The sequence below is a fragment of the Astyanax mexicanus genome, chromosome 13 (assembly GCF_023375975.1).
Source record: "Astyanax mexicanus isolate ESR-SI-001 chromosome 13, AstMex3_surface, whole genome shotgun sequence".
In the NCBI taxonomy this organism is placed as follows: Eukaryota; Metazoa; Chordata; class Actinopteri; order Characiformes; family Acestrorhamphidae; genus Astyanax; species Astyanax mexicanus.
This window is the reverse complement of record NC_064420.1, coordinates 15,591,266-15,619,094: the sequence shown is the minus strand read 5'-3', so window position 1 is coordinate 15,619,094 and position 27,829 is coordinate 15,591,266. Positions and strand designations below refer to the sequence as shown.

The 27,829-nt window shown below is 38.8% G+C and overlaps 3 protein-coding genes across 3 annotated transcripts in view; 1 reads left to right on the top strand and 2 right to left on the bottom strand.

Moving 5' to 3' along the window:
* The window catches only part of baz2a (bromodomain adjacent to zinc finger domain, 2A), a 353,839-nt gene that overhangs the window by 47,032 nt on the left and 278,978 nt on the right, over positions 1-27,829 (bottom strand). The window lies entirely within an intron of this gene.
* p4htma (prolyl 4-hydroxylase, transmembrane a) lies at positions 33-27,088 on the top strand. Its single transcript, XM_007232995.3, has 9 exons — positions 33-959; positions 1,897-1,978; positions 12,068-12,246; positions 13,581-13,671; positions 16,448-16,613; positions 18,174-18,359; positions 20,793-20,883; positions 23,076-23,181; positions 26,368-27,088. The coding sequence occupies exons 1-9, from the start codon at positions 594-596 to the stop codon at positions 26,565-26,567; spliced, it is 1,467 nt and encodes a 488-aa protein (XP_007233057.3). The 5' UTR covers positions 33-593; the 3' UTR covers positions 26,568-27,088.
* On the bottom strand, positions 2,502-8,397 carry LOC111197629 (secreted frizzled-related protein 5). Its single transcript, XM_022687117.2, has 4 exons — positions 7,751-8,397; positions 5,326-5,504; positions 3,852-3,941; positions 2,502-2,922 (listed from the first exon to the last, which is right to left on the bottom strand). The coding sequence occupies exons 1-4, from the start codon at positions 8,044-8,046 to the stop codon at positions 2,603-2,605; spliced, it is 885 nt and encodes a 294-aa protein (XP_022542838.1). The 5' UTR covers positions 8,047-8,397; the 3' UTR covers positions 2,502-2,602.

The window sequence follows — 27,829 nt, the reverse complement described above, 5'->3', positions numbered from 1 at the left end:
GATTTATTCAGGTCAGGCCAAATTAATTTAAATATAGAAAATGCAGATTTTAATAGCGTTAAGCTCGATAAACGGACATCATTCAGAGTTGAAATTGAAAGTTAAACAGTGCTTTTATTTTGAAGGCGAATGTGTGAAGACATTTTTAATGCTGAGTCGTTAGTGGGGGGCTTCACAGTTTCAAGGACGCTTGACAGCAGCAGCAGTTCAGTCTCTGTGTGCTGTATTTATTTACAGGATTAAAATATTACATTGAATGAATGACAGTGAGAGGACTGTGTGTAGTATCTCGCTGTAGGGTCTGGTAACGCTATGAGAGCCGCGGACACCGGGATTATCCTGTTAGAAAAGCTACAGCTACTAGTTATCTGCGTATCGGGTGTTTAACGGGTAGCCGGGTTAGCTTCACTGAGCCCGGTGAGATCAACATCAGCTGGAGCCGCGGTTCACACTTCCCACAATAATCCGGATTAATGTCTGAAAGATAGCGAGTGGTTTATGAATCGGTGTTGTTAGCCAGGTTGGGGGTTTCTGTGCTGCAGGATGAGCAGGTAGAGGGACGCGGTGCGTATCCGAGCTGTGGTTAGTTAGAGATGGTGGAGTACCATGAGAATTTACAGAGCGCGCAGAGCTGCTCGGATGGACCCGCTCTGTCCTACCGACCTCCCGGGCCTCCTCCCCCGCTGCTCGGCCGGGACTGTCCCCGGCTCCAGCGGAGCAGCGTGTGCTCCCGGGCTTACTTCGTGGTGGTAATGGTTTTCTTCCACCTGTATATAATAAATATCATCGCCCTGCTGCTGTATGTGCACTATAACACCGGGACCGGGGAGGCTCCGAGCAGCGAGCCCAGCCTCCCGGACAGAAGCCCGAGTGTACCGATCGCTCCTCCGGCGCCCAGCGAGCTCCACACGGCCTCTCCAGCTCAGAGCTTCCATCTAACACGCCTGGAGGGCATACGGGTAAACAGCTAACCTATATTACTGTATATATACACACACACACCACTGTTACCTGTCCAACTGTTACCTGTTTTCGGTTAGTAGAACGTTTTCTAAACGACACAGTTAACGTTAACGTTCTTAAAACAACCTGTTAAAGATTTGTAGATGTTCACAGAACCTATTTAACGCTTTCAAAGGGAAAACAAAATCCCGTGATTTTAGAAAATGGGAGGAGCAGTTTGGGAGGGGCACTGGATGATGTATGGGTTTAGGGGTGGGGCAAAGGGAAGAGCAGATTGGGCTGAGCAGTGTGCCTCTGATAGCAGTGAAACGCAGATAGTTGGACATCACCAAGGGGGCGGTATTATTAATAGACTGATTTGCATATTGTGAGTGTCAATGTACCAAAGTACACGAAAACATCACCCACAGCTACAGCACAGTTGTACCTGAAAGCATGCTGCAGAGGCAGAATTTAATTGAATAATTATAATAATTATTATCATTAGCACATTTTACTGTTTGCTTAAAAGCATTGTAAACATGAGAGCTTTTCAAGACTTTAAATTAATGTTTTTTTCCATAATGAACATTACAAGATGTAGAGCAAGTTGTGTGTATTGTAGTGGTTAAGTCATCTTTTTTGCAGTCAGGGAGGATCGGAGAAGACATGCCTTTACTTCAAGTCTTCGCTCTCCCAGTGTTAGGATCTTTACTTGTGATAGGGGGAGTCCTATTGAGTAGGAAGGATAATTGGCTTTTGTGAAATCGTAAAAATTGAATAAAATGAGAAATAAATTATAAAACACACAAAAAAAACATTATTTTCATAAATGTTGACTACATTCATGACACAGTGAAAATTATAAAATTGGTAAATTATTGCTTATTTGATAAATCTTTCAGCTAAATATGTTTTATGTTCAGTCTCTAAATGTGTGTCTTTTCTGTTTAGGTGGGTCACAAGCAAACAGTGTCCCTCATTCCTGACAGGACTCATAAACTGCGGACCCTCAGCCTGAAACCACTGTTATTCGGTAAGATATCTAATGTTTACTCAGTTTCAGTAATGCAGTAATGTGCCATATCAAGTCAAGTCAAGAGACATATCATATTGTACATAATATATTGTGATTGTAATATTGTATATTAAAATAATATTGTATATTAAAAATAACATGTTGTGATAGTAGCAGTATTCTGTCTTGAAAGCAGTCTATTAGGGAATTCTACTATTTAATGGTTTATATATGTTGTTACAAAAAATACTGTTGTTAACACACCAAACTAAACATTTATTTTGTTGCTGAAGTATTTTTTTTAATAATTAAATACATTTTATTGTTTTGTCATATAACCAAGAATATCGTTATAGCAAAAATTATATAATTTTATGCTTATGTCACCCATCCCTAGATATAGCATCTGTTATATCACAGTGTGAAACTGAATTTGAGGCAATAGACATACCCAACAACATGTAAGCCATTTAAAAATCTCTAAGATCAGAATTACAAATATAAAGCATATATTGTTCATTATTTACACAAGGAGGCGCTGTCCAGCACAGTTTTTTTTTACTGTTGCATTGTCATCCTCCCATCTGTTCATTTCCTTCACTTTCTCCTCGTCCACATCCTGACGCTCCCTCTGTCCGCTCTTTATCCCCGACACCGATGGCGTTTCCATTTCCGAGTGGCCTGGTTGAGCTGCCGCTGGTGTTTGTTCCAGCTGAACGCCTTGTTTACCAGTAGTCTCTCGCCCGTCACTGTACCCGTCAGGAGGAAGGTGGCACCCTGGGGATGATGGCGGCTGAGGTTGCCCACGCAGGTGGCATCCCGTTCCAACCACAGGGTCAGCCTGCCCCTCATCTCCCCTCCCAGCAGTGGCCCGTGCTTTAGAACCTCCAGTCGAGAACCCAGCGAGAACTTAGCCAGAGTCGAGCTGCTGGAGTTGGACTGTGCTAGACGAACTTTGACTGCTGAAACGACAAAGACAGAAAAGTCAATGAGAAAACGTGTAAGACTAACAAAACTTCAACAACTTGGGTTGGTTAATCCTTTTAGAATATATATATATATATATATATATATATATATATATATATATATATATATATATATATATATATATATATATATATACACATAGAGAGAGAGAGAGATTTATTTATTGATTCTTATTCAACTAGTCTTTATTAAATGTATTTAGATGTTTTTTTTTATCACACACTTTTTTTTTCACCTTTTTCATTTTTTTGTTTCTTAGTCAGCACTGGTATTTCCTTCAGGAAAGACATAAGATGTTATTAGTCACAAAACTGCAAACTAGTTAAATTTCACAAAAAAAAAAAATCACTTTTTTTTTTAACATTGAATAAATTAATTAGCTTAAATGCCTATTTTTGTCTTGCTGTTTAAAGAAAGCATTGTAATTTTTTTATATCCCAACATACAGACCAACAAAGCACAATAAATTTGCCTAGGCACTATTATTTTAATTACAAACTTACATCAGCAGTGCTACCCAGGTCACACATTTACCTCAGCAGTGCAATTTCAGTGATATGTTTACCTCAGTAGTGCTTGTCAAGTCACATGTAGACAATATTAAAGGGCAGTCATTTTTTTTTTAAATATGAAAAAATATATATTTTTTTTATATAAAAAATATATAATTTTAATAAAAAAATGCTAAAGCTAAACTAGCTCAGCTAACGTTACTATCTTAGGTCTGTACAGCTTGTATCTTGTATCAGCTGGAAAACAGTGTTTTGGCGTTTTGGAGTTTGTGAAGAGGTAGTAAGCTGATAATGAGTATTTAAAATTAATTCAGATGGAGACAAGTTATCTAAACTTGTGCAAAGTCCTTTGTAAATTCACTGAAGTGTAAAAATGCGTCAACACTCACCAAAGTCACTTTTACAGAACAACTCCAGCAGCTCCTTGGCTGATGTGTTCTCCTCTAACTGGCAGTCATTGCAGCTGGCTTGTGGCACTGCTGAAACAAAAAAAATACACTCTCATGAGAAACCAAGAAAAAAACTTGTAATACTTACATTTTTCTGATTATCAAACAAACTTTAATATCAGATAATTTATAATTTTATATATTAAAGATAAAAACTATGCAAACCAGTCTAGCCCTGTGTGAAAAAGTGTGTACCCCCTAAACCTAATAACTTGGTTGTGTCATCCTTGGAGGCAACAACTGCCATTATGCTTTACCAATACCTGGCAATAAGTTTTTTACATCTCTGTGGAGGAATTTTGGTCCACTTTTCTTTACAGAATTGGTTTAATTTAGACACTTTTATGGTTTTCAAGCATAAACGTCCTCTTTAATCCCATGCCACAGCATCTCAATCAGACTTTGACTAGACCACTCCGTAACCTTTTTTTTAAGCCATTCAGAGGTGAACTTGTTTGTGTGCTTTGGATCATTGACCTGCTGCAGAACATAAGTACACCTGAGTTTGAGGTCACAAACAGATGGCCGGACATTCTCCTTCAGGATTTCTTGGTAAAGAGCAGAATTAATGGTTCCAATTATCACAGCAAATTGTCCAGGCCCCAAATCAGCAAGGCAGCCCCAGACCATCACACTACCCCCACCATGTTGTAATTTCAGTATGATGTTCTTTTTCTGAAATTATGTATTGAATCATTAACGCTGACCTTAAGTATGGCAAGTAAGACCTGCAGTTCTCAGGTCCAGTAATCAGATCTGGTTGTGGCTAGTAGTATAGTTGAACTCAGCTTTTCAAAGAGTGTGAATAATTACAGTTAATCTATGGGGGGGGGAGACGACACTTTAAAAAGAGCTAGTATGGTTTAGGTAGTTTGTTTTCATCTTAATAAATGAAGTCATCATTTAACCCTTGTGTGGCGTTTTCATTTTTCATCAAATGATCCAAAAAAAAAAAAAAATTTCTTACTCAAACTCATTGGCATTGGCTCATTTTTGTGAAAAACATATATCAAAACACATTTTCGATAAACACACACTGTATACCCCCCTTTTTGAAAGAAATGTAACATAAGAAAGGTAAAGGGCAAATATTAACCATGTAAGCTGTTTATATTGCTTGCAATTTAGGTGAAGCAAGCATGTGTAAAACATTTTAATGTAAAATTGCTCAATTTTGCTGAATTAAATACAAGTAACAAAGTAAACGAGTAACAAAAATAAGAACACCACACAAGGGTTAAAAAGTACTTTTTAAATTGACTTTTTATATTTATCTTTGCCTGGTATTAAGGTTTGTTTGTTAATTTGAAAAAATTAAGTATAGCAAAAATGCAAAAACAAAGGAAGTCTCTGAGGTAAATACTTTTCCACACCACTGTACGAGTGTATTGAGAGGGGACGGTGGTGGGCTCACCTCTGCGTCCGTGATTGGTGCTGTTTGGCATGTGTGTGACTGAGGAGATGCACATCAGATGGTCTTTGGGGAACTGGTTGCAGTGGAGGATTCTGGGCCAGGGGTAGCCATAACAGTTCATGATTGGAGCACAGCTGTCCTGTACAGACTCACACAGACTCCGACAGGGAGAGATGATCCTTAGGAAAAAGGAGATAAAAGAGAATGGAGGGATTCAAAAATTAAGAAAACATAGAGGGTCTACAGTTCAGTCTGTCAGTGATTGAAATAAATGACTACTTTAAATAGTTCTTTGACAATTTAGTTCAGGTGTGTTTCCTTCTCTTCACCCACATCTATACTGAGGTTACTGGCGGTTGTAGCTCTGTAGTTTCTGATTGGTAGGTTACAGTAATTGGATTTGGAGCACAGAATGTAGTTCAGAGTTATTCATAGCGACAATGAATCAGACAAATCACAACCCAGGCAACTCTTCTCTGTGTTTCTGTGTTGCAGCATTATTTTCTTTTCGTTATCTGGTCAGAATGTGTGATTAGAGATAAAAAGATTGATCGTCTATGTTTAAGTAGCAGACGAAAATATGTGATTTGATAATATTTCGCTATTTTAGCTGATCATACGAGTTGACCAGATCATATTTGGGGGTTAAGGATTACAGCAGCTTTGTTTAAGGCTTGCTGTCCTTAGTCCTTACTGTAGTTATGTTCCAAAGTCTATACCTATGTTCGGACAGCTTGAAGGGCTTGAAGGATACATCAGTTGCGTCCTTCAAACCTATCTGAATGTTGGCTGCATTTTTTTGGCTTTGCACAAAGGATCTTTTACTTTCAGCTTGTGCATTAAGTGTGTATATATTAACACAGCAATTCAGCAGAGCTAACAAACAGCACTGAGCACACAAACCACTAAAACAAATGCTACATCCCACATTTAACCACCACCAAAAGTACTCTAAGAATTCTGAGCTTCACTGTATGAATCTATAACATATTTTGTGGATTTCGAGTTTCACATCAGGTTTAATGTGATTAATTAATAGATTGAAGTAAAGTTTGTAAGTAATAGACAGAATGTGTTACTTTAGAGAATCACTGTGTGACTATGCATTATCATCATTACCATTACTATACATTGCCTGGAAAGATTGATCTCACATTTAGCCCCACCCTTGACTGGTATCGGTAAAAGGCTGAGCTGAAACACAATCATTTATCAGTATCACCACTAAAAACACTGATCTGTCCATCTCTAACTGTGATCTTCTGACATGACCGTCTGTCCCTAAATCTACTGCAAATGTAATGTTCACAATTTTCCTTTTTCTGACTATATATAAAAATATTACGCATCCAGATGTTTTTTTTTTCTCACTAGTTATTTGTGAGCTGCATTTGTCTGTACTTTTAGTGCAGGATAGACAAACAAATATGCAAGTAAATCTGCTTACGTCAAAATAAAATTGGCTTTTTCCTGAACTTCATTTTAAAATGAATACAAATTAAACAGTTTATGGCCTCCAAACCTTTAGTTTCATTATGTTTGTCTAGTTTTTACGTCTATTTTCAAACATGCAGAAATTGGGTTAATTCCTGTTACTGATCAGGAAATAGCAATAATAGAATAATAATAGAGAGTGAACAGGCAGCTTCTCCAAGTGTCCTGGCGGAGATTTCAAAGCCCTCACATTTTCAGAATGTAAATAATTTATTTTACTGCAGAAAAAAAGGGTTTTGTATCACCTACACCTGTAGCCAGCATATGGGACAAAGCATTTTAAGGGGTTACATTTTAAAGAAAAATAGTTAAAAGTATTTTTTTTTCAGCATGAAACCTCTTTCGCTTGCCTAATGAGTTTAGTAAACATATAATAAGAACATGATTAATCTCACATATTTGCAACCAACCCCTGCAAAAACTAAAACTAAAACAAAATTGCAATGTTCAGTTTCAATGTTATATAAAACTATAGTGTTTTATATGTTGGTCTTTCAAAGTAATAAAGTAGCAAACATTTAAAAAAAAAAAAAGTTTGAACATTTTTTTTTTTATTAAAACGAGTGAATTATCCTTATTCACTATCCTGAACCATTACCTGTTAGAGGTAAGGAACACCATTGCACTAAACATTGATAGAATGATTAGCAATGCAGTTTGTAATTAAATATTCACACACTTCTTGTTAGGAATTTTTTTTGTTTGTTTCAGACATCTTTTGGACAATTAAACATGCATGGGGTCAACTCATTGCTGTTTCTGACAAATGAACATAGCAGGAGGGTTAAACATCTTTTTTTTGTCATATTGCCCAGCCCTAGTGCAGGACTTAACATGTGTCACAATAAAAAAAAAAAAATTTTCTTACCTAACACTTTTTTTAATTAACAAAAAAAAATCCAATAACAATATAGCAGGGAACTTGTCTTACCTCTCGAGACACACAGGAGCGAAGAGCGAGCAGAGGAAGATGCGGGCGTGCGGGTGGCACTCTCGGGCGAGCAGGGGAAGCCAGCTGGCGCTCTGCTGTACAGCTTCAGCGGGTGACTCGTGGCCCAGCAGGTTGGGCATCCGCATGGTGTTGTAGCCTAGGCCCTGGCACAGAGCCATGTTGGAAGGGATGGGGATACAGCGTGAGGAGCCGCGTGGCTCCCAGTGCCCGTCAGGCATGGCCCATGAGCTCTGGCCTAGCAGGAGCAGCAGCAGAACAGACAGATGTACGGACATAGTCCTGATGGAGGTGTTAGCCAGGCAGGTTTCTAAGGACCACTGGTTCAGTGAAGTGTCAGGGCAGAGCGGTGATGGGAGTATTTATACATCACCATTGGAGGCCCAATGAAGGCGGGTCTTATGATACTTGAGATGTGTGTGTGTGTGTGTGTGTGTGAGTGAGAGAGAGGGAGAGAAAGAGTGTATCGATCATTACATTTTTCTGATGGGGAAAAAAAACTTTTGGTTACTTTTCTTTAATAGTGATGTGAAGGGTTTGTTGGTGTGAAGGGCTGGTGATGTGAAGTGTTGATGTGGTGGGGTTGGTGATGTGAAGGGCTTGGTGATGTGGGGGGATTGGTGATGTGAAGGGCTTGGTGATGTGAAGGGCTTGGTGATGTGGGGGGATTGGTGATGTGGGGGGGATTGGTGATGTAAAGGGCTTGGTGATGTGGGGGATTGGTGATGTGCAGGGCTTGGTGATGTGAAGGGTTGATGGCGTGGTGGGGTTGGTGATGTGAAGGGGTTGGTGATTTGGTGAGGTTGGTGATGGGAAGGGCTTGGTGATTTGATAAGGTTGGTAATTTGGTGCGGTTGGTGATTTGGTGCGGTTGGTGATGTGAAGGGCTTGGTGATGTGAAGGGCTTGGTGATGTGAAGGGCTTGGTGATTTTATGTGGTTGGGCTGCTTGTCTGCTTGCGTGAGGTAGAGAAGTTGTTCTTCACCTGCTGGGATCTCTTCACATTTACTACCCCACACTTTCTCTCTCTCACTTCTCATGCAGCCCTGATCCCCAGCCTTTATCCTATCAAACAGGAAGCAGAGAGGAAGCATGTCAGCCCCTGTATGTTTAGGTGATTCAGCCAGCCATGCAGAAAAGTGTGTGTGTGTGTGTGTGAGTGTGAGTATGCGCAGGGAAATGGTCTGTCTGTACTGGAAGGTAACAGTGACTGTGGAAACTGAAACTCTGTTCTACTGGAGTAATCTGACACTGCCCTCTCTCTCTATTGTAGCAAGACAATGGACCCCACCGGAAACCATTAATGCCCCAGTCTCATTAACACTGTTGATGGCAGTGGTCCCAAAAAAAAGGACGGGGGTGGAACGGGGGATTAATTTCCCTTATATCCAAGATCATTTAATGGTCTCTGTTAGAGATGCACCGAATATTCGACAATATTCGTTTTAGTGTGTGTCTGATTAAAGGTGTAAAATTAACTTTGTAAAATTTTACTCCAGTGTAAAATTTACTTTTGGTGTATTAAAACATGATGAAGAGTACTAACTTTTGTTAAATAGCACACCTCCATTCTCCCACAGCTCTCTGAGATCCAGTTATTTTGAGCAGTGTCTCCAAACAGGCTTTACAATGGATGATACGGGGCATATTCTTTCCCCTGCAGATAAATCACTTTTTACACTGCTATCCAGGCTCAATGTAGCTCCAAACCTCGTTGGTAGAATCCAGAGACATTTAGAACTTTTTAAACTGCACCAGACGTTTATTAAAATCCACTGTTTGCAACTTGTAGCGTGACCTAATCTCTGTGAAAAGCACAGAGAAGCAGGGGCTTCTTCCACAGATCCCATTCTTTTAAAAAGTCAATGTTTTATATTAAAAAAATATTGGTCCAAAATATGTATTATTCAGTTAAATCAGTTGATGGACATTAATTTAATTTCAGATTTATTTAGAGCTTCAGTATTCAGTATTTTCATTCATGAGTACAGTCTCATTTGAGAATTGATTACATTAACACCTGTCTGCATTGGGGAGGGGGCGGGGCAGAGTGTGAAACAAGGTGTAGATTAATCCCACAAAGTGTGAATGTGATACTATAATCTCAGCCTGATCTTTCAGTGTCCTCGTTCACACTGTTCTACCCATCATCACTGCAATGTGCTCCACCTTCACAGAGTTTCCCTGAACTGAAGGGAACGGAGGGATTTTCTCCTATCAGCTTTTTTTATTAAACATGGAATTAACAGCCTCTTGTCTGTGGCCGTTGTGACGTATAGGTCTACAGGTCACCATTACTTGCCAACTCACTGGATGCTTATATTATCATCTAATATTTTAAATATCTAATATTTTTAATTTTGAGAATATTAAAGGATTATAAGAATTACTAATTTATGTCAAACTTCCTTGTACTTGTTTTTAAGGTCTTAATGTATTGGCAGATTATTTTTGTTTAATTCAGGAATTAATCATATTTTTGTCAATGATTAAAGCAATAAAAAAGAAATCTGCCAGTGGAATGAGACCCTTTCAATAAAATAAATTGCCTAAAACAAAGAAATATTAATTAAAATATGTTGAATATTCATATAAATTCTGACAACAGTGCAGAAATAGGAAATTTAATATATTAAAACTAGATTTAAAATAATGTAACTTTTTTTGCAATGTAAAACTTTCCACATATAAGTCTTAGAATTCAGATAAATTATACAAAAATATAAGGAAAACTATCCAATACATTGGTGGTTTAGTTTTCTGGTTTAGGATGTGAAAATAATTCTATATCAGTGTATAACACCATAACAATGTTTTAATGAGAGTGATTTAATGATGAATTTACACTCATTTTTTTCACTTCATAACTGATGACCAGAAGAACGTTCTGGTCTAATTTACACATTGAATCAAACTCTTTTTATTAACATTACTAGCATTGCATTATTATTAGCATAATATCTAGCACCCCCCCTTGCCTTTTAAAGCTGGCTGGTAGGATTGTGGCTAACCGCTCCCACATTGCAGAGGTTTGCTGCTTTCTGTGACCTTTAACTCAGAGACTAGCAGAGATTAGCAGCTGACGTTCTGTCTAGCTTCAAACCTTAGGCTTTAAACGCAGGTTCAAAAATAACTATAGATATGATGCACAAACAGCAACAGTCTAACAAGTAATGTATCAGCAATCAATGTTTAATTTAATTCAGGAGAACAGTTAGCATCGCCGCTAACCTGATCCAAAACTACCAAGACCAACTGTTAGCTCTGTGGCTAATCCGTTTTTTTGAATCATGTTTCTTTAGAGAAATAAATAGTTAACATAGCTAACATGTAATACATTTTATTGTGTGACTGTTTTTGTTGAGACTTTGCCAAGTAAACATTTGATTAAATATGGTTCAATATCCATATTCCAGTGAGCCATGAGCACTCAGTGGGCTAACAGTATTGTTAGGGGGCCTCACCCATAACTGTATTTAGGTCTGATTGACTGTTTTCTATATGACAGATGTGTCAGAAGTGTGTAAATATAATTTTATTTGTAAATTTAATAAAAAATAGAGATTAAGTTAAATGTTGATTGATCTGGCATAGTTCAGTCACATGACTGGCAAAGCTAACTGGTGACTTTGTAATGTAGTCAAGTTGATAGTATTGAGAGTAAAACAGTCAGTCTTATTGTATTGTTATGCATTGTATTGTTTTTACCCATGGACAAAAAGCAGATCCTGAGGCAGTGTGAGCCTTTCTGCATTGATATGTTAAGCTGTATTTGCTTATAGATATTAGATTTTTATGTTGATTTAATTTTCATGTGGGCTTCAGAATGTTTTTATGTGAGTTAAGTGTAATCAGAACACTTGTACACCCCTGTTTTAGCCCCAAGCAAAATGGACCCCACCTCAATGGTATAATGGTATAAAACGCACTATAACCACCATCTTTACTGAAATGTTATATTGTTGTTTGACCAAAATGTGCTGCGCCTTGTCTCTTTATGGATACTGCTGAACATGTTCCAGTCTGGTTATATGCTACTGTCATGAACAAGTGGGTGGAGCCCCCTTGAGGTAGATTCTCATGGTGGTGTTGTACTTTCCTGAATTCCTGACGGTCACAGAATTTAAATAGTCTCTCACACAGTTTGGTGGAGAATTCAGTTCAAAACCAGTCATTGTCTAGGGGCACCAGGCTTGGTTTCCCTCTCCTGTTGCAATGAGCCTGTACTAGATCTTGCTCCCACAAGGGTTTGAACAAGATTAAACAATTTTCTTTCTTTTGTGTTGTTGTTCTGTTTAGAAATTCAAGGCTTTTTGAGTCCAGAGGAGTGTGGGGTGGTAATGCAGCTGGCACAGTTGAAGGGCCTAACAGGCAGCCCACAGCCAGTGCCCATAGACAGCCAGGAGGAGCAGCTGACTCAGGATGAGCTCTTCAGTCTGCTGGACCTCAACCAGGACGGCTTACTGCAGAGAGAAGAGGTCAGTATGAGTATCTGAATTGCTGATGCTTCATATCATGATCTTGATATCATAAAAAAAGTAATGAAAGCTAATTATACACACTGAACACTTTTGGTTTTGGTCCCATTTTTCATGAGCTGAAGACTTTTCCTATGTGCACAAAATGACTTTTTCTTTATATTTTTGTTCACAATTGGGCCTAAATCTGTGTTAGTGAGCCCTTCTTCTGTGCTGAGATAAACCATCCACCAGTCACAGGTGTTATTACAAGATGCCGATTAGACACAGTGATTATTACCCAGGTGTACTTTGAGCTGGCCACAGTAAAAGGCCACTCTAAATATTGTGAGAATCTGGGGGGGTTTGAAAATCCAGTCAGTATTTGATGTAAATTTGATAAACACCATTTGCCGCTCGCAGTGCAACACATCTTCTTCACATAGAGTTGATCAGGTTGTTAATTGTCTTCTGTGGAATGTAATGCCAACTGACAGCGCTACACTGAGGAACCCTGAGTGTTTCCGGTAAGCCAGGGTGATTTTAGCTAGCGGTTTGTCCCACGCAGCCTGTTTTAACACGGTAAACGCCCAGACTACAGTCCTATATAATCACTTCTAAATGGCAAAAGAGCTAGCTAAGCTTAGCCCGGGTTAGCAGCAGGGTACAGGCCAATAATACTAACCACTGAACAGCAAAAGAGCTAGTGCTTAGCGCAGTTAGCGGCTAATTCTAATGCTGCTCCAGCAGTGCAAGCCGGGGTTAGCAGCAGACTACAGGCCAATGATACTCACCACTGGACGACCAAAGAGCTAGCTTTACTTAGCACGTTTAGCAGCTAATGCTAATACTGCTGGAGAACTAAACTAAAACTCCTGTATAACGCTGTACTTCTGTGGATTGGCTTTACTGTTCCTTACAACCTGACTATTAACATTTATACATAAGGTGCACTGGATTAAAAAGCGCACAGATGATTTTTGGGAAAATTCAAGGATTTTAAGTGTGCTTTATAGTGCGAAAAATACGGTACACAGAGAAACAGAGAGACTAAAAATTGTAATTGTAGAAGTACACAGTGTTCTGTATGATCAGTGGAGATAATAGGATGGATAATGGGTGTAGAATCAGTGTAGGACATAATGTTTCGCCTGATTGGTGCAAATAGAGCTACTTTCAATCAAAATCACAACTTTACAGAAAAATGCTGTACACAATGTCAGAAGATGCTTCAAAACATTGGGAATGACTCTTTGGCCCAGTTTAACCAGTCTGTAGAGATTTGTGAGATAGCAGGATGGCAGGTCTGAGAACGGACCACATCTTGTGATGAAATGTCTGTTTGTTTATTACAGATTTTGGGACTGTCACTCTCTAAAGATGGATCCTGGCTGAGCTCATACAACTTGCGGGAAATCCACATGGGTCTCGAAAGAAACCCTGCCGGTAAATAGTGTGTCTGTGTGTGTGTGTGTATGTGTGTGTGTGCGTGTGTATGTGTATGAATATGAGCGTGAGTGTCAGTAAGTGTTTGGTCCAAAGCAACAACGATACACCCACCACTTTTTTCAGAAGCTTCCGGATAGATCCTATCCTCACTCATTAAAATCTCATTATTATGAGGGGTCACACTGGATCCCCCCAACCCTCACACACATCCGCTGCACCCCCACTCCCAACATACACACGCACTGAGGTGCGGCCCTTCGTCTGTTGTCTGGCCAGTGTCCTGCTGGGGTTTGGTTCCGGAGGGGAAAGAGTGAACACATTCCCTGACCCAGAACTAACACTGACAGAGAGAGAGACTGTATTGTTACTCTCTGTTCATTTAATATAATCGTTGCCAACTGTTTACTGTTACTTTAATACAGTTAAAATATTTCATGAGCTGTGTTTATAACAATAAGGCCAATAACCATACATTTCAAGGTATATTTTTAATAAACAATACGTTTTTAGAAGCTGTAATGAAAATAGGGTCAGTGAACTAATCAGAATTATTAAACTAAGAGATGGTAAAAATGTGACTGATAAACAGATACATGTAACTGAACTGTTATCTACAATTAGGGATGAACAAAATGGCCAAATGTGTATCTGTTTATTTATTATGTATACCAAGGCTTTAAGTTAAGGCTTTTATTATGATTGGGATTACTTTGCCCCACAGAATTACACAATATATGAAGAAAACAGACTTCATTATAAAAAAACAGCTGAAGAATAGATAAGACACTTTACCAAAACAACTGGTAAACCACAGTAATACAAAAAAAAAACAGTTTTTTCACTATGTACGCTCTTGTTGTCTTACTGTAAAAAGCACAAATAAATACGACAGTAATGGGAAAAAATTGGACGAACAATTTCAGTTTGGGGCGGCAGACAAGCTTTAGGACAGTTGGGGAAAAAAAGTTAATCTGGAGTCCTTTGCGGCATTTTTTTTTTTATTTTTTTGAATGACTGGGCTTTAATATAGGTTTTTGACTTACTCTACTGTTAGTAGTACATATAATATAAAACATTAAGGCTTTAAATTAAGGCTTTGGTTAGTATTGGGTTTACTTTGTCACACAAAATTACACAATATATGAAGAAATCAGACTTCATTATCAGAAAAACAATGGTATGGCAGTATGAGAGAAAAGCATATCGGTTCTAGTTCCCCCTGCAGTATAGAACACTGAAGTCATGTGTCATTCTGTAGTCCTTGTATGGCTTCTGTGTTCTGTGGAAAAATTATTAGGGTTTTCAAAAACATTCTGTGGTAAATAAATCTGTTCAGACCCCTGAACGTTTTATTCTGTGTACATTTTACTCCTGAACATCACTGGATCCTCTGAATTACGAGATCGTTTAAGAGTCGTAATGAGAAAAATGCTTACTTTAAGCTAATGTTACAGCGGCTTGAACTGACCTCCCAGTGCAGCCGCAGAGATCAGCAGGCCGCAAGTTAGAAGCATTTAACACACAACTGATCCAACTAATGAACTAATTGCCCTTACTGAGGAGAGCTGAGAGCGTCACAGCATAAAATCACTAAAACAGGAGAGTGATACTCCAGAACCAGCTGTAACGCGTATTAACATTTACCCTCTTTATTATGCAGTGAACTAAATGGGTGTTTTTGGTTCGTTGCCACCTCAGTGAGGGCAGGTAGTTAGTTGATTAGTTTATTAGTTTATTGTTAGGTGATTATTTGGGTCAGGTGTTGTAATTAGTATAAACTAATGACCACAATTAAATACTAAACCCTTTGGGGAAGCGCTGCTGAACTGAGAGCCACTTTATCTTATTATCTGCCTTTTAAAGCTCTAACACAGACTTCACTGCTCAACATCACTGAAAGAGTTTTCACCTGTTTAAATGCTTTAATCATCCTCTGTGAAGAAGCATAATAATCCAAAGCCAATCTGACTAGAGCTCGCTGTTGTTATGCAGAATCCAGTCCGGGGTTATTTCCAGCCGCTGTGCTGTGACGTCAGTTAAGCATTAGCTTAAAGTTAGCATTTTTCTGATTACTCCCCTTAAACGATCTCGAAATTCAGAGGATCCAGTGATATTTAGGAGGTAAATGTACACAGAATAAAACACACAGGGTTCTGAACATATTTATTTACCACAGAATGTGACAGAGTCCAGTTTTTGAAAAGCCCATTTAAATTCGCCATTTACTTGAACTGCTTAGACACGGAACCTCAAATATGGGCATAAACAACATGGTGCCGACTACAAAATGACGACACAACTTCAGTGGTCTATACTGGTTAATTTGGTAGCACTAATATCTAATAATAAGTTCTCATTAGCGATTTATACTGTAATAGCTTCATGCTTGTATTAATGAATTGTTTTTGTGCTTTTACACATGCCATTTCCCAATCAGCTTTATGTATATCCTCATGCATATCTAGTCTCCAAGCTTCTAGCTAAAAATTCAGTAGTTTTTCACACAGTGTTATGTCATTGCACAGGACGTGAGAAGTGAGGAGTAACTTTTGTTTAAGACAGCAGGGTTTATCCAGGGTAAAGCCGAGGTGCAGGTATCTGGTGCCTCAGGTAGTGTTGGGACAGTTTAGCCACATTGCTAACAGCAGTGTTCGGGAGGATTAGCCACAATGCCAACAGTTTTGAGCTGGATAGCACAATATTAAAAATGTAGATTGTAGATAAATTATTGATCCCGGACTTCAGCTAAGCATCCGTGTGTGTGTGTGTGTAGGAGTGCTTTCACTACAGGAGTTCAGGAAGGTGAGTGGCAGTGTTTTCCGGCAGGGCGGTCCTGGGCAGGGCTTGTATGGACAGAACCAAATTAGACAGAAGAGCACACAAACCCGGCTGTACCTGGGGGAGGGCAGTCATTACCTACTAAAGAGCATCAGAAACAGGTAAACTCACACCTACATGCTTACTGCATCCAACCTACATCATCAGTGTTTACTAAATAAAAGTAACTGTGTAAAAAGGCTAGAGTACTTTAATTTCAAATTTCAAAAACACTGGAAAGCGTTGTTTGCTCAGCGCCCTCATCCCCAGACACAAAATCAAATTTATAAACCTGCTCATGTGGATTTTACATAACTAAGTCTATTGTTAGCCAGTTTGATGCACAGCTAACTGTGTTAGTCAAAGCTTTGTATGTTATCCCGAAAAAAAGCTCACTGCTCCGGAAATACACACCCTGGGGTTGTTACTGGTGAGTTACTTATCTTAATAACACAGTGTTAACACAGATAACATAGAGGGGTTGCACAATGAAACTGAAACACCTGTCATGTTGGAGGTTTCATGGCTAAATTGGTGCAGCCTGGTGGCCAATCTTCATTAATTGCTCATTGCACCAGTAAGAGCAGAGTGTGAAGGTTCAATTAGCAGGGTAAGAGCACAGCTTTGCTCAAAATATTGCAATGCACACAACATTATGGGTAACATGCCAGAGTTCAAAAGAGGACAAATTGTTGGTGCACGTCTTGCTGGCGCATCTGTGACCAAGACAGCAAGTCTTTGTGATGTATCAAGAGCCAGGGTAATGTCCAGGGTAATGTCAGCATACCACCAAGAAGGACGAACCACATCCAACAGGATTAACTGTGGATGCAAGAGGAAGCTGTCTGAAAGTGATGTTCGGGTGCTAAGCCGGATTGTATCCAAAAAACATAAAACCACGGCTGCCCAAATCACGGCAGAATTCAATGTGCACCTCAACTCTCCTGTTTCCACCAGAACTGTCCGTCGACTTGTACAGGAGAAAATCAGCAGCTCTGCATCTGACTTGTAGTCCTTCTGGATACCAATTTGTCTTCAACTATGAAACACATCGCCAATATTTACTGGCGTATTACTTGGTCGCTGCTCATGAAGATTTTTAAAAAGGGTGCTGAGGCTGTAGCTTGCTGTGTTTAACTCCTTATGTGTTCCATATCTTGCAACCCAGGTTGTTGAAATAGGACTAGGGAGGGGCAATGGGCAGATCAGAGGCTAAAACACTCAGATTTCTTCTCCGTAAAAAAACATTTTGAAGAAGAACACCTTGGCCAAAGCTCAGCTGTCAAGAAATACCAGAGCTAAAACGTAGCATGTTTTTTGAATAGCAAGAGTTACTTGACTGTTTATGGACAGTTCTAGCCAGACACCGTCGGTCACAGTCATTAGCTCCCATTTCACTCTATGATGAATTCCCAGAAGTTTAGTCCTTATTTGAAAACTGTGGTAGTTAAGGAACTCTGGTAGCAGGTCAGTAGTTTTTTTTTGGTTTGTTTTATTTTTTTTACAAAATTTGTATTGGATTTTATGTATATTTCACTATCAAATAGAAATCAAAACAATAGACATAACATTTTACATAATTCACATACACAAATACATTTAGCCACAGTCCAAATCATTTGCTTTTAAATTCACTCTGCACTGTGTAAATGTAATTTATTTTTTTTCCACTCTTTTTTCAGGGTAACTCGTTTGACTCGACTACCGTCGCCATTGGTTGATCTCAGTGAGCCGCTGGAGGTGGTTCGCTACGAGCAAGGTGGATACAGTCACGCCCATCACGACAGCAGCCCCTCCCATCCAGACAGCTGCTGTGCTCACACACATCTGGCTGCAAACAGTTCCGCTCCCAATCAGAGATCCTGCAGGTGTGTATAAATGAGTGTACAGATCCAGTATTTGTTTTTGTTCTAAAGTTGGAACACCAGAAATATCTGAGTGAACTGCTCACTTTCCCTCATTTTTTCTCCTAATGTGACCTGATTTTCTCTCCAGTGTTAGCTGCTCTGTGTCTACTGTCACATGATGCTCTCAACCAGGACGGGTATATTACCGCCTCTTTTTAAACTGCTCTTGCTAAGTTATAGGACAGCTGAACTTGCTAAGAGGAAAGTGCTAACTCTCTTTGTACAGTTTCTTTATGTACCAGAACTAACTAACCTAACAAGATCTACAGCCGAGGAGGAACTAATCCATTTTTTAAAAACCTACAACAATGCCTTCTACTACAAATCATAAAACTAGGGATGCACACATTTGGCAGAATTATTCAGCCGAAACTGGAAAAAATAACACTTTTTGCAAAAGTAAAAAGACAGAACTTTAGCCCTATCCGGATGGGATTAGTTTCTCAGGGGGTGCTGGGGTAATTTTCTCTTTTGTGGGGTGTCCTCTGTGACTTTATTCCCATCTGAAACAACTATGTACGTGTTTTTCTTAAATGTCGTTTGAGAAAATTACTGGCTGAATTATCTACTGTTTTGTTTGCTGACCTCCATGGTTGCCAGGTAATTTTAGTCCCGTCCGGACACACATCTCCATATCCACGTTTCATTACCTTGTTTAATAAAATAGCTATTTGTTCACTTTGGTTTCTGTTTCCACAATAGTGAGTGGAAATGGAGGAGCTACTGAATTTGATGTCATGTGACTGAGAAAGCCAAAAAACTTACTGGTCCTCCTGTTTTTTCAATTGCAGTCCAGATGCAAGAGTTTTATCACTAATTAGAAGTGTGAAATATATATATATATATTTTTACAGACGTCCCCCTGAGAAACGAATCCCGTCCGGATAGGGCTTATGACTAATTTATTTAAAGTCATGAAGTGTGTCCTCTAGCATTTTTTTTTTTGGTGACAGGCCCCACAACCTGAAATGGATTAAGCAGTTGAAGATGAATGAATGAATTAATGAATGAAATTACAGCCAGTTTTTTTTGCAAACAATCAAATGCTTAAGCTGAGTTAGATAAACTAATTTTAATATCCTAGTCCAATGAAAAGACTAGAATGTTTTTTGTATTTTGTTTTTTTACACATAGTTTGACATGCTCCTTAATGTGCTCCCTGGTGCTGACCAATAGGAAGACAGACCACATAATGCTCCTGGGCCAGTGGACACTATTTCAATAATCTACTTCATCCATGAGATATTTTGCATACATTCACTGAAAATGGAGGCTACGTACTTAATGTACATATTTACCATACATTAAGTTCCCTTTTGATGTACACAGGCCTTGATGTCCTCTTTGAGTCACCCAGGAAGGTACCCACAGTCTTCTTTTTTTTCTTCTTCTTCTTCGTTTTGTGTTTTTCGGAGCACAATACCGATAACATCACGCAAATCACTTCTGTAACTATGATTGTTAGATTCTTTGCTCCTCCACTGCGGTGACCTACGAACTCATTCAAGGATGTGGACGATGATTGGTCAGTGACTAATACATAGTGTTGCCAGTTCATGACACAAAACAAAGATAACTGCTAAATGTGACATAGTGAACATTGTGAGAGTCAAAAATGTTGTGTAGTCTGAGCTTGGGATAAGTGATGCTGAATGTTTTTTTTTTTTTTGTTTAGTTTGTGAAAAGAGAGAGAAAAAAATCTCTAACTGCTTAAATTTCTACACCAGAAGTGGCATAAAGTTATCCAAAAGCAGTGTATAAGACTGGTGGAGGAGAACATGCCAAGATGCTTAAAAACTGTGATTAAAAACCAGGGTAATTCCACCAAATATTGATTTCTGAACTTCTGGAATTTGGGAGAAATGTTGTCCGTAGTTTATAGAATAAAACAACAATGTTCATTTTACTTAAACATATACCTATAAAAAGCTACATCAGAGAAACTGATTGAGAAACTGAAGTGGCCTCTTATTTTTTTCCAGAGCTGTATATTGTTCAGTTTTCCACCAAAAGTGCCTTTATTGGACTAATAAAACTATTTTTGGCTGAATAATATCTGTTGCCAAATATTCAGTGCATCCTTTTTGTAAAGTCTCATGATGTGTCTTCAGACTTGAAATTCTTGGATGGGTCAGTGGTGCTTCTAAAATCTTTTTATTCATACCTGCTGTATACACAAGGGGGCACACCAGACATGGCTTTCCAATCACTAACCATTCTAATCTCAATTCTAATCTTAAATTTTTGGTAAAATATTTTTTTTTATTTTTTTTTTTATGTTGGTTGCCCATTAGCAGATGATTTAACACCGTAATGTTTTAATTTTAAGTTTAATTCATCATCTCTGGGTTTGTGTGTGATCTGGTTTGGATGATTTTATGATGTTATTGGCAGGTACATGACTGTGCTGCTGTTTCTGAATTCGGTGGGCGAAGGCGGGGAGAGCAGCTTTCCTGTGGCAGATAACCGGACCTACGAGGAAGAGGTGAGCTTTGGCTCCTTTCTGTTTCCATAGCAATTCAGGGAAGTAAGCTCTGTTGTCATAGCAACCACAGGAAGGGCGAGGAAGATGAGGTTTGCGTTGTTTGAGGCTGGCTGCAGAATGGCTCACATTCAAGGCTCAACCATAGACTACTGATGTCGTGCGTCATTCTGTAGTCCGCATTGTGCCCATATTTGTTTCTCGGGGTCTGCTGTTGATTTGCAGATGCAGGAATGAATGGATTTATTAAAAAGATGGTCTTCATCACATTATATCTGCTCCTGTAATAAATTTTAGGTTCAGAATCCCTATGTTTTTTCTATGTACATTTTTTAACTGAACATCATTGGATTTTCTGAATTACGAGATCATTTAAGAGTTAAAATACACAGTAACAAAAACATTGTAATTATTTTTGGTATTGTTCCTTATTGGTTTGGCTTAATGATATGCCAAAATTCGATAAAAAGGACTAGATGCACAATCATTGCTGTTTTAACCATTTGCATTACGGCTACTTGGGGCACTGGGCAGGCCCACCACAGGTTGATCATGCATAGGTGTGTTTCTCTGGGTTTATCTGTTCACCTTAGCAGCCCAGATGTTGTCCATCCTTTTCATTCATAGCCAAAGACTGGTCCTCTCCACTGTGATGATGAGCTCTGTGCTTGCCTGTCCATAACACCGTTCCCTGATTACAATACCCCTGAGAAGCGTTGCCAGTGATATGGCTAAAAACAGGGTTCCGGTGGGTCCTTAAGAAGTCTTTAAATGTCTTAAATTAAAATCTGGATAATTATGGTCATCCATTTTCCCATTGAACCATCTGAAGAAAAGCAGGCCCAAACCATGATGCTGCCACGACCATGTTTGACAGTGGGGATGGTGTGTTCAATGTGATGAGCTGCGTTGCTTTTGCAAAACATAAAACACAATGCAAAACATAATGTTTTGCATTGTGGCCAAAAAGTTCTTGTTCAATCTTCCACATGTTTGGTGTGTCTCCCAGGTGGTTTGTGGCAAATTTCAAACTAGACTTTTTATGGATATCTTTGAGAAATGGCTTTCTTCTTGCCACTCTTCGATAAGGGCCAAATTTGTGCAGTGTACAACTGATTGTTTTCAAGTGGACAGTCTCCCATCTCAGCTGTAGATCTCTGCAGTTCATCCAGAGTGATCATGGGCCTCTTGGCGCATCTCTGATCAGTCTTCTGCTTGTTTAAGCTGAAAGTTTAGAGGGACGGCCTGGTTTTGGTAGATTTGCAGTGGTCGGATACTCCTTCCATTTCAGTATGGTCACATGATACAGTGCTCCTTGAGATGTTTAAAGCTTGGGAAATATTTTTGTGTCCAAATCCGGCTTTAAACTTCTCCACAACAGTATCTTGGAGCTGTCTGGTGTGTTCCTTGGCCTTCATGATGCTCTCTGAAACTATCACAGAGCAGGTGCATTTATACAGAGACTTGATTACAGACAGGTGGATTCTATTTATCATCATCAGTCATTTAGGTCAACATTGGATCATTCAGAGATTCTCACTGAACTTCTGGAGTGAGCTTGCCGCACTAAAAGTAAAGGGGCCAAATAGTATTGCACGCCCCACTTTTCAGTTTTTTTATTTCTAAAAAAAGGTTAAAATATCCAATAAATTTTGTTCCACTTCTCGATTTTGTCCCACTTGTTGTTGATTCTTCACAAAAAAAAAATACAATTTCAAGCCCGAAATGTGGAAAAGATTGAAAAGTTCAAGGGGCCGAATACTATTGCAAGGCACTGTTTCAGCAGCCAAAGCCAGAGAGAACACAATTGGCCATGCTCTTTCAGAGTGGGTAGATGGTGGGTAGGTGGTGCTCTCTCCCCACGTCACTTCCAAGGTCTTTTTTGGTTTACAAGATTTTATTTTTTAATAATCACAGCATTGTTTTTGAGGTTCACAATATGCAAGTTTCACATGTCATCGTCTCATTAGCCAACCATTCCAGGGTACACACAGTTCATAGTCATTCTAGAGCACTTTTAAATATTTGGATCATGTGTATTAGATTAGGGTCAGAAATAAAGCCTGTAGGGGGAGAGGGGGGGTTCTCTCCAGGAATGAGGTTAGAGAGTCCAAGCATAGATCAGCATCACATTTATAACAATACCCTGTGTTCAAAAAATAGTGTGTGTGTGTGTGTGTGTGTGTGTTTCTCAGGCCTTGGGTGACCTCTTTCAGCAGTACTGTGTAAAAGGGAATCTGAAGATTAAGCCTGTAGCTGGAACAGCCCTGCTGTGGTATAACCACCTCTCAGATGGGAATGGTAACTATGATTTTTATCCCCATATATTTTTTTTCTTACTCCGTTTGTGTTCTTTCCACTTTTAATTTCACTGTTTACTATATTATAGCTCACTAATTAGGGGTACAGGGCAGAAATATGTGCTGAATAAAGATAACTGATCACGGTTTTAACACAGTTTTTATTAATTTATTTAACTTTTATTTAATTTTTTCACTGAATACATAAAATAGCCTAAATATATTTTCGTCTTGTAATTCAAAGAAAGTGCAGCAGCTTTACTCTAATCATGAATGCACTTAGTAGTGCGATTCTTGTTATAAATTTATCTCAGTAGTGCTACTTAAATAACATGAGAGTAAAAGTTACACAAAGAAATCCAGTCAGTCTTCTGATAAATAATCAAATGCTAAGGCTGAGTTATCTTTTATATTTCTACTGTAAAAAAAAAAAAAAAGAGTGACACTGAATGCTTTGTTTAGGTTATTAATTAGTAGAAATTAATTAATCCGTAGAAAGTAAAAATGAATGCAGAAAAGGAGTGTGGGGAAACTGCCGTTTCGGCTGAAAAAAAATAATCAAAGAATATTTTTTTTGTGTTCAGTTCAGTTACATACTCTTTTCTAAGAGCCTGAATCACTATATGGCTCGTTGTGTAAAGGTGTACCGTATTTCTTGCACTGTACGGTACACTATAAGGCACACCGGATTATAAGTCGCTCTATTAATAAACGTCTATTTTTTGGTCTATATTCATACATATGGCGCACCGGATTATAAGGCACATTATATATGACACTAGTAACTAGTAAATAGTAGTAGGAACAGGGGTGTCATCATGTTTTCCTTTTAAAATTCAGCAGATCTGTCCACTGAGTGGCGAGACTTGTAAAGCTAAGCTATGTGAACAAAAGTGTAATTCTTAAAAAATGTACAGTTAGTTAATCGACACAGATTTCATTTAATAGTTAATTGACACAGATTTCTTTCCTGAAAACTGTATTTATTTGGGTGAGTAAAGTGCTTCTGTTTATTTATAGTAAGCTTAGATTTACAAATGTCCACTAAAGCTGGAGCATTAGCGGTTAACCGCTAGCAGTTCACCCTGAGTGTTCCAATGAGCCAGAGCGATATCAGCTAGCATTTCTTCCAACATAGTAAACACACAGACTCAGTCTTATATATTCACCTCTAAACAGCAAAAGAGTTAGTGCTTACTGTGCGGTTAGCAGCTAATGCTACAATTTCTCCAACAGTGCTAAAAGGGGTTAGCAGCAGGGTTCAGGCCGATAATACTCACCTCTGAACAACAAAAGAGCTAGCACTTAGCAGGATTAGCAGCTAATGCTAATACTGCTGAAGAACTACACTGAAACTTCTGTATATCGCTGCACTTCAGCAGAGTGGCTTTACTGCTCTTTACAACCTGATGGGTAAAATTCATACGTAAGTTGCACTGAATTAAAAGGCACACTGACTATTTTAGGAATATTAAAGGGTTTTAAGTCCTTACAGTGCGAAAAATACGGTAATTTCTTTTTGAAATACAGTAACTCACTCAGAGTTGTTTATGCATGCTGCACAAAAACTGCTCTTCTACCCCCATTGCCTGCATTAGCCAATAAAATAAAATGGAATAGTGGGTGAATTAGTAAAATCCCCAAACTGATTTCAACCCGTTAATTAGAATGTATGGCCTCAGTCACCTTGGCTTGCGCCCACCTGCTGCAGAGACAGGGAGGCAGTGCCACAATGCTGTTAGCCAATTAAAGGTAGACGTTTGCTTGTCATGAATACTCAAAAGTAAGAGCCGAAATCCTATTATTTTTCTACGCACAGGAGCTCTTTTTCACGAAACGGTCTCACATTTATACTAGAGGCCACCACAACTTTAATGAAAAAAAGATCAATTGAGACCTTTAAGGATTTGTAAATGCCAAACTAAATTTATGGGGCAGGATGAAAATGTCAGATTACAAACTCACTTACTGTAACCTCTACAAATATTCTACAGCAGATCACTAATTGGATCAGTATGATTTGAAATACAATGAAGAAGGGGGGGGGGGGGGGGGACAAAAAAGAAAAGAAAAAAGACATTGCAAAAGAGTATTCTGGGATTTGTTTGGTCTGTGATTTATTCACCAGTTTGTTTGTTTTTTAAACAATCAGTAAATTAATTTACATTAAACTAAGTTCATAATCAGACTATTAGATGGTGCCGAGTGATCCAATGGTCTAAAGTGCTGCCACTATGATCGGGAGATCATCTGCGAATCCCAGTCATGTAGCTTGCCATCAGCTGCCAAAGCCCTGAGAGAGCACAATCGACCTTGCTCTCTCTGGGTTGGTAGATGGTGCTCTTTCTCCTCATCACTACAAAGGGTGATGTCGATCAGCACAAAGCATCTGTGAGCTGATGTATCAGAACCGTATCAGAAAAGTCGCTGCTTTTTCCTCTGAGTGCACTGCTACATCAGCAGCAGTTGGAAAAGAGGAGGTGGGTGACTTCACATGTGTTGGAGGAGGCTTGTGCTATTCTTCACCCTCCTTGTGTTGTGGCTAGTGATGGGGGGTGATATACAGCTGAGTAGCAGCTGAATGAGTGGGACAATTGGCCTAGCTAAAATTGGAGAAAATGGAAAAGAATTAGAAATAAATTATAAATAATCAGATTACTACTGCAGGTATCTTGTTATTCAAGTACTCATGTAAACAATATATGTGAGTTCTTAGATCCAGTGGCACAAGTCCAGTTCGTGTTTCTGGTCTGAATACATTTGATTTTACACAAGAAAATCCCAAGTGCACCAAAATGCACCACAACAAACAACACAAGCATTTTCAGTCTTTTTATTAATCAGCGATGTCTGGGTCAGAGCTAAAAGGAAATACAGGAAGATCCTGTGTTAAAGAGTCCTCTTGTGGGTCTTTGTATGGTTCTTTAGGTCTGCAACAGGGTGTGCCCATTTTTTTATTTGTTTACTGTAACCTTTACTAACATTTCGTAGTAGTCTGATGATTGGTTCAATATAATTTGAAAGACATCCTATATGAGTATTCTTGGATTTGATTCATCATTTTTTTTCTGCAGATGTGGTAAATAATTAAATCTTAATTATCTGTCTGGTTAAATTTATGTAGAGTTACGTTATTAGAGTAAGCTGGTGTCATCACTGTCTGCCTCTCTGTCTCTCTGTTCTCTAGGGTGGGTAGGTGAACTGGACGAGTTCTCACTGCATGGTGACTGCGCTGTTACTCGAGGCCACAAATGGGTAGGCAACATCTGGATCAATGTGGACCCTGACCATCTACGCCAGGAGCGCTACCAGCGCTTGGTCTCTGGGCAACCCCTAAAGTCCGAAGATCGGGGAGCACAGCACGGTGATCTCCACGAGGATTTATGAGCTTTATAGCTTTCCACCAACACTGCCCTTGTTGTGCTCGGCTAAGATTGTTTTTTTGCACCAAAATACTCATTTTTATCATTGTAACGCACACTCTAAAGCTGAACTCAGGTTTTCAGTAATGGCCGACTTAGCTAACAGCACCTTTTGTAGTTGTACTGCAGCCTGGAGTGGGGCAGATATATGGCACATAACTATAAAACACTTTTAGTACTTTATATACCTCAAAGCAAATACTATCAAAAGCAAATATTTGATTAAAAGTCTATTTATTGAGGAAGTTATTTATTGACTGTTGCATATCTACTGTAAGTTATTAATTTATTTGTTCAGTGAAATTTATTTAATGCACTTTATTTGCACATACTGTATTTTCCTCTGTCGTTGTTTGGTGTACACAATGAACTTTTTTTTTGGTTTAATTTATTGCAGTACATACATTTTAACTGTGATTATCCAGTTAAAGGTCCTAATTAAGATTTTAAGTGATTAATAAATAAAAACCACTGAGTCTTTCTTAAGTGTCTCAAGTTTGTAAAGTTACTCACAGGTCAGGTGTGTGACTCCACTGCAGAATTACATCTCATGTATCTCTCACTTTCTCACACATGCCTCCACAAGATGGCGCCAAAGAAAAGAATACAGTTAACCCGCTGATTTTGGGATTCTTAAAGCCCTATCCGGACAGAATTTGTTTCTCAGAGGATCCTGGGGTAATTTTCTCTTATATGGGGTCCTCTGTGATTTTATTCACGTCTGGAACGACCATGTATGTGTTTTTGTCAAATGTCCTCTGAGAAAAATTCAGGCTGAATTACCTACAGTTTTTTCCCTGAATTCTGTGGTCCTCCAGTAATTTCAGTCCCGCCTGGGCGCATATCTCACCTCACGTATAATAAAATATCTATTTGTCCACCCACATTTTCACAGAGATCCGCATAAACTCAACAGCGAGTGGAAATGGAGGAACTACTAAACTTGATGTCACGTGGCCGAGAAAGCCAAAACACTCACTGTGCCTTCTGGTTTTTTAATTGCAGTCCAGATGCAAGAGTTTTATCACTGAGTAGAAGTGTGAAATATTCTTCACAGACGTTCCCCTGAGAAACTAATCCTGTCTGGATAGGACTTATGACGCTCTTAATTATAGTCACAAGGATACATTTACACAACAGGTAAAAGTGACCAATCCTTTTTTGTCATATGTGACTAGATCTGATATATTCTGATTTGGCTTACTTTTATATGTGGCATTGAATTAA